Source organism: Oreochromis niloticus, linkage group LG22, assembly GCF_001858045.2.
Source record: "Oreochromis niloticus isolate F11D_XX linkage group LG22, O_niloticus_UMD_NMBU, whole genome shotgun sequence".
NCBI classification, from domain to species: Eukaryota; Metazoa; Chordata; class Actinopteri; order Cichliformes; family Cichlidae; genus Oreochromis; species Oreochromis niloticus.
The window spans coordinates 6,155,371-6,162,904 of NC_031985.2; the positions used below are offsets into that span (position 1 = coordinate 6,155,371).

The following is a 7,534-nucleotide window of genomic DNA, read 5'->3' on the forward strand; positions in this document are numbered from 1 at the left end:
TGTTTTTTAGAATGTATATTTTGTTGAAGTGTGCCCAAGAGACTCCGCCCACTTCTGATTGTGACCTCCCAAGTGTGTCAATTTAGCAGAGGTAAATAAGAGGGCCTGGCAGAGCAGAGAAGTAACGGTCGGACGCCTGGCTGTGTTTTTGGTGTAATAAATATTTTTAAAACTTTACTTTATTATTTTCTACTGCCTTTGCTTCACCACTGCTCTTCCCGTTTAGGAGGGTTCCCCTTCTTAAAGTAAAACCTAGTGCCCCTATACATCTTGGCATTATCAGCAGGACAGGGGTTTCTGAGCAGTTGGTGGTAGCCGGAGCAGTAGCAAATATGATGATGCCTGTGTATCCCAGAGCCCCAGCCACCCAAGCAGAGGGTTGTGGACAGTGTGCGCGGATATCAGTGTTTGGCCACAAGAGTAATGGAGAAACGTCCAACCTCGGGATGTCATGGGAGGTCAGCTGCAGGGTTGCGGGATGTGGGGTTATGTCTGTGAAGGTTCTCAGTCATCCAGGTCATCGTAGTCTAAGGAGCTTGGAAAGAAAAGCGTCTGGACTTCTTTGAGTTGCTTGAAGACGTTTCACCTCTCATCCGAGAAGCTTCTTCAGTTCTAAGGGTCAATAGGGCTTTGGAGTTGACGTCACGCCGCGGAGCGCGGCGCCATTTTCGGGGTCTACGAATCAAAAGAGACACTGTGTTGGAACGACGACGACAAGAATCATGCTTAAAAGCAGCTCCAAAGAAAACGGACGGTATAGAGACCGATTGCGTCCAGAGGCGAAGCAGCGGTACTTGAAAAAAAATGGAGTGCATCGCAAATCTGGACCCATATGAAATACGGCAGTGGAGTAAAGACCCAGACGACTTACCGCCACTGTCCTACCCCGATATCTTCACCTATCTTGTTTGTGGAGTAAGCACCTACACAGCGAACCAGTTTCGTAATTACAAGTCACTGGAGGCGCACATACAATTTACAAACGGCTGGGTGCAAGATTTGGCTATTTTCAAGCCGCCAAACTGTGAGTACGTCGTGATTCATACCAAGGTAAGTCGGCTGGAGTGCACTGTCCACCCCCTGCCATAATTAATGTTATACATGTATCATTGAACTGCTAAAATGTTGTTATCCTATTATGTGCCCATAATTGTAAAGTAGATGCAAGCAAACACATTGATAATCAGGCGAATTATTACCTAACGCCAATTTGTGTCCCCCCTGTCTCATTTCATTTCATTTATTGTCTTTACATCAACCTTGTCCTTGTATGTTAAAGGTACTGCACTCCCAAAGATTGAATGAACCTGCATTACGGCCATGGGTAATTGTAAGCACCACGGGGAAGGTCTAAGCCGCACACTGCACCTGTATGGCCAGAGTTGCAGAGACCTGCACCCATGTCGCTGCACTGCTGTTTAAAGTGGAGGCAACAGTGAGGATCTGTGGCACAAAGACAGTTGTGCCACAGATGGAAACACAACCAAGATACTGCCAGCGGCTGGCCATAACATTGACTATACATCTTCAGCAGCACAAAAAAAAGACTTGATGAAAATATAAACGGACCGTCTGTGGTGAAAGGCAGAAGAAGCCGTCCTTCAAAAAGAAAGATTCCTTCTTCTACGTTTGAGGAGTTGTCACCAGTGTTAGACACACTTCAAAAACACAATAAAGCAGTGTGTTTGTCTGGATTGGAGAAATACTACACATCACACACTGTCAAGTCATCCACATTACCACTGTCTCTGGCGTGTTTGCAAAACACAGGAGCAGAGTCCCTTGGCCTTACTGAGCTACAACTGCACTGTGTAAAGTACGAAAACGCAGCAAAAGTTACTGAAGAACAGGCAGAAGCTATTGAGGTACGCACAAGACTACAACACAAGAGCCCAGAATGGTATGTTTGGCGTGCTGGGAGAATCACGGCTTCAATGATGCACGCTGTGTGTGCCACCACTGTAGAAAAACCCGCCATTACTGTGGTTAATCGTGTTTGCTATCCTGTGAACTCTGTCTATACTGTGCAAACAACTTGGGGACTGGAGCATGAACCAGACGCTCGCCACGCCTACACCCAGAAAATGTCAGCGTGTCACAAAAACCTACAGGTCCGTATGTGTGGTTTTCTTGTTAACACGGCTTTTCCTGAAGTAGGTGCATCTCCTGACGGTCTAACCACGTGTGAATGTTGTGGGAAGGGGTGCCTGGAAAGTAAATGTCCATTTAAGTACAGATCTGACAGCATTCAGCAAGCATTGGATGCACATGACAAAGACTTCTGCCTCGAGTTGACAGCAAATGGACTTAACTTGAAGAAGACACACCACTTTTACTCTCAAGTGCAAACACAGGTGTTTGTGTCCAACGCAAAGCACTGCGACCTCGTGGTTTGGACACAAAAAGACATGGCAGTTGTAAGCATCTTCCCAGAAGTGCACATCTGGGAAGATGTGCACTTCTGGGAATCGCGTTTAAAGAAAGCTCAGGAGTTCTTTCAGAAGGTGTGCCTTCCAGAACTAGTAGGAAAACATTTCTCTATGCGAAATGCAGCCCCAAGTGGTCACAAAGTTTTTTTCTGGCGTGTAGTTTTTATGTCAGAAGTGCATTGAAATATGTATAACTTGATTTCAACACTGCAGCACTTACCATGTAACAATTGTCTAAGTGTAAAATAAAGCGTCAAATGCAGATCTTTGTCGTTACCTGGCTTTTATTATAATGTTATTTTAGTGAAACACAGAGTTTAAAGCTATGATAAACAGTCAATTATAGTATACAGATACAGAAATGGTTACATAATGTGATGTCAGTGTGTTTATACAATTACACAAAAAAAAAAAAAAAAAAAAAAAAGGTTTTCCTAGTAGTATTTCTTCAGAGATATACTCAAAGTTTTCACAATCATTAATTAACAAGAACAAGTCTCATGTATGTCTGGCTTCACTACCACACTGGGGCACATGTTAACCAAAACACAACACACCCGCACAATTTTATCAAGAAAGGTAACGTCTTCACCCTCACATGGAAGAAGAGAACGGATTGGCATGGTGGTATGTAGCATTTTGAACTTATTGTGCAAACTGCCAATTACTCGCTCGACATGGATTCTTAGGTGTGCAATGGCTCGTGTATTTTCAATGTCCTTGGCATCTAGTTGACAGAAGCCCCTTGTAAATGCTGGGATCTTAACCTCCGCACACATCATTCCCACCGCATCTCTGATGTCAAAGCCTCTGTCAGCCAAAACTACATCCCCTGGTAACAGCTTAAGTATGCCACATTGCTCTGTGATGTGTTTATCTGATGCACGCCCCCCCCCCACCCCTTAGAAATGAATGAAATTGCACCTTGGGGAGTAATCCCGATCAGGTATTTCATGGTGTGTGTACCCTTGTAGTGCGAGTACGTTTGAGCACGAGCCTTTAAATTAGATGGTCATTCTGTACGAATTTCAAAACAGTCAACAATGATGGCTACCCGATTTCCAAAAGTTTCCATAAATTGTGGAGGCATTGTTGCTTGCAAACAGTGCCTCTCTGGCCAGTGTACAAGTATTCCTAAGCGGGCATACAAAACGTCAATTGTATCAGCAAAGACAGAAGAAAGAGTTTTGTGGGAGACATTGAATAGATAACTAAGATGCTGGACAGGAAGATCAAGTCTAAGTCGCATAAGTGTGAGTAAAAGCATTTGGAAATGCGACAGTTTCTTTGATGCTGGTAGGAAAGCTTTTACATTGTCTAGCACAGACATAAAAATAGCAAAACAAGTAAGACCAGTGTAATATTTCACTTTTTCCGTGTCACCCTGTAAAAAGTTTTCATTCAGCTCTGTCTTGTCCAACAGTGATTTAAGCTTTCTGTTCTCCAGCAGCCGGTTTATTTCTGCTCTGCTCTGCACACAATCAATTGTCGGTCTTTGATCTTCTGTCTGTCTCTCTCTGAGATCACTGTTTTCTGCATCTGCACCTGTTACCTCTGCTTCTACGTGTCCATCACAAATCTGGCCCTCAGACACAATCACAGGGTTGTTATGGTGTTGCTCTTCTGTGGTGTCCATCTCTGGCTGCTCTTCTGTGGTAACTTCTGCTGAGGCTTCACCTTCACACTTTGCTGCTCCATTGTGAAAGCCTGTCCAATACAAAGAGTGCAAATACACAAGGGAATTTTTAAGTGGTTTATACATTAAGGCCGTATGAATACTCCAAAATGTATGTGTTGATTGACGGACACTAAGATCAACTTTTAAAATAAGAGATTGTGGTGGGGGGTGCGGTTGTTGTTTACCTCCTACTAGTGCTTTCTTTTGTTCCCGTTGTGTTCGCCTCCTGTGACGGTGTGCATGTGATGTTCGGATTTCGGAGTGCCCCATGTGTAGCGTTGGTACCCAGTCTGGATTTGTTTGATCCATTTCATAGGCAGGCTTCCCTACAGTTGTGCGAAAGAATTAGCGAATCTTCACATAGCACATATGTCTGCAAAGTCACTCCATTTGATGTTTGATCGCATTTTCTATAACTTCCGAGACCACCAACGATAATATTATTCAGCTATAAAGTGTGATATGAACATATTTAGCACTTACCGGAATGAAAATGTCTGGAGCACACCAAGTGATACCGGGAGATGGAACAGAACTTGATATCAGCTCGTCTCACGGCTGCTATCCAGGCTCGACGCCTTCGTTTGGTAACATCCGATACATGAGCTCCTTGAAATTGCTTCCAGGTTGGGAAAGCATAAAAAGACAACCCAAGCTTATTCCCGTGCCGATCGTAAGATCGAACATTGCAGCTGATCACACAGCAAGTACGAACCATGGTTGTGCTTTTGCTCTTTCGCCCGCCGCTTGCGCTTAGACCCCGAAAATGGCAGATCAGGCCAAAATCCTTTCCACGCCCACCCCCCGTGACATCACGCTCCAAAGCCCTATTGGTGGGGAGTCCCAGATTTAAACCCAGTGGGAGTTTCCCCCCCCCAAAGAGGGACAAAGGACCCCCTGATGATCCTCTACCTAATCACATGAGCCAAGGTGTGATAGCGGGTGGGGGTCCTAATCAGCCAGGGTTTCGGGTGAGCTCATTGTGAAACCTGGCCCCACTCTATAATGTGATTTCCTGAGGTCAGATGGCCCAGGATGTGAGTGGGCATTAAGGCGTCTGGGAAGGGATCTCAAAACTGGATTATAGATGGCAGACAGTTGGTGTCGTAAACCGCCACCTCTGTTCAAAGATGGTCGCTCACAGTGGACGTAAATGGCTTCTTTCACTCCCCACCAATTGACCCTTAGAACTGAAGAAGCTTCTTGGATGAGAGGTGAAACATCTTCAAGCAACTCAAAGTAGTCCAGACGCTTTTCTTTCCAAGCTCCTTAGATGATGTGGGGTTATGATTTGCTGCTAAGCAGCAGTGCTTGGGATAAAGCATGAAGCCCAGGTTATGCCTGGAAGTATCCCCATCATACCAGTTAGGTGCAGTCTATGGCCTTATGACTCCAAGGTAGCGATGCCATTGGGACATGAAAGGGATCATTTTTGTGGCATGGGATGGAATGGTGCACATCCTGGTACTTCTGCCTCGGGATTTGTAAAAAGGAACTTGAGACTTCAATAGGTTTGCAGACTTTGCTGATACTACCAGAATTACAGGACTGGAAGCTGTGCCGTAGCAGGGACTGCTAACATTTTAGTGTGGGGGGGGCATGCCATTAGGCGCAATTGACATGTTTTAACTTTGCATGTGTGTTTAGAATGTGTGTGCTGAAGAGACTCCGTCCACTTCTAATCCAGCTGCTGCAAACAAACAGGACAAGAGAGAGCAGTAAGAGGAAAGGAGAGGGACTAGCAGTGTTTGTGAATGACAGATGGTGTAACCCTGGGCACATCACTGTGAAAGAACAACTCTGCAGGACAGACATTGAGCCGTTACCATGCGTCCGTACTACCTCCCCAGGGAATTCTTGCCTGTAATCACGATAACAGCGTATGACCCCCCACTCGACCACGTGGATGCAGCCTGTGACTCTCTCCACTCTGTGTTTGCAGTCTGCTAACCACAATCTCCGAGAGCCCTTCTCCTAATATCAGGGGACTTTAATCATGTCTCACTGGACTCCACATTGCCCACCTTCACCCAGTATGTGACCTGCCCAACCAGAGACAATAAAACACTGGACTTACTGTATGCCAACTCAGAAGAGGCATACAGTTCATCACCTCTCCCTATCCTGGGCAGATCTGATCACAACCTGGTGCACCTGTCCCTGTGTATGAGGCCTTAGTACGCAGGGAGCCACCAGCCACCCACACAGTGCAGAGATGGTCGGAGGAGACCGAGGAGGCTCTTAAAGATTGTTTTGAGTCTGCTGTGTGGGAGGTTATCTGTGATGACCACGGAGAGGACATCGACAGCCTTGAGACATGCATTACGGGCTATATTAACTTCTGTGTTGTTCTCCAACAACAAACCTTGGATTACCCCAGAGATGAAAGCTGTCCTCAAGCACAAGAGGAGGGCCTTCAAATCCAGAGACAAGGAGGAGCTGAAAAGGGTACAGAAAGAGCTGAGAGGACTGATAAGGAATGGGAAGGACAGCTACAGGCAGAAGAAGGAGAACCAGATTCAACAAAACAACGTTGTCGAAGTCTGGAGAGGCCTTAGTGGGGATGTGAGGTGGGCAAATGAGCTGAATCATTTCTTTAACAGATGTGATTCATCCATGAGGCAGTCTTCAACATCAGCTGCAGACTCACCCACACCACTGCTGCTGTTCCACCTCTGACACCTCAGACCTCCTCTACTCACCCTGCTCACTACTCCCCACACCAAACAACAGCATCTAATACACATACAACAAAAGGTACCAGCCTGTCTCTCTCAACCACCCAGGTTAGGAGGGAACTGAGGAGGATTAATGCCAAGAAAGCAGCGGGTCCAGATGGCATCAGCTCAAGGGTCGTCAGGTCTAGTGCAGACCGACTGTGTGGGGTGATTGTGCACATCTTCAACCTGAGCCTGAGGCTGGGGAGAGTCCCACAGCTCTGGAAAACCTCCTGTGTTGTACCAGTGCCAAAGACTTCATGCCCCAAGGACCTCAACAGCTACAGGCCGGCGGCTCTAAAATCCCACCTGATGAAGACCCTGGAGCGGCTGGTCCTGGCTCAGCTTCGGTGCCTGGTGAGCTCATCACTGGATCCACTTCAGTTTGCCTACCAGTCTGGCATTGGAGCGGATGATGCCATCATTCACCTCCTACATCGTTCCCTCTCTCACCTGGAGACCGCTGGGAGCACTGTGAGAATCATGTTCTTTGATTTCTCCAGTGTCTTCAACACCATTCTTCCCTCGGTTCTGAAGGACAAACTGGAGAACGCAGGAGTGGACCATCACCTCACTACATGGATATTAGACTACCTCACTGACCAACCACAGTATGGGAGAACTCAGGGCTGTGTGTTGGATGGGGTTGTCTGCAGTACGGGGGCCCCACAGGGAACCGTTCTGGCTTCATTTCAATCTCATTTTTGCTA

General features: G+C 46.4%; 1 protein-coding gene across 1 annotated transcript; it reads right to left on the reverse strand.

The window, feature by feature from the left end:
* Nucleotides 1-2,224: 2,224 nt before the first annotated feature.
* On the reverse strand, nt 2,225-4,933 carry LOC112843436 (uncharacterized). The gene is made up of 3 exons (XM_025902080.1): nt 4,591-4,933; nt 4,293-4,433; nt 2,225-4,136 (listed from the first exon to the last, which is right to left on the reverse strand). The coding sequence occupies exons 1-3, from the start codon at nt 4,823-4,825 to the stop codon at nt 3,442-3,444; spliced, it is 1,071 nt and encodes a 356-aa protein (XP_025757865.1). The 5' UTR covers nt 4,826-4,933; the 3' UTR covers nt 2,225-3,441.
* Nucleotides 4,934-7,534: the final 2,601 nt, after the last annotated feature.

Coding starts and splice junctions, on each gene's coding strand:
- LOC112843436 (XM_025902080.1), bottom strand. CDS start 4,825: ATGGTTCGTACTTGCTGTGTGATCAGCTGCAATGTTCGATCTTACGAT. Junction 4,434..4,590: donor CTCCAGACATTTTCATTCCG/GTAAGTGCTAAA, acceptor GCACAACTGTAG/GGAAGCCTGCCTATGAAATG. Junction 4,137..4,292: donor AAAGAAAGCACTAGTAGGAG/GTAAACAACAAC, acceptor TGTATTGGACAG/GCTTTCACAATGGAGCAGCA.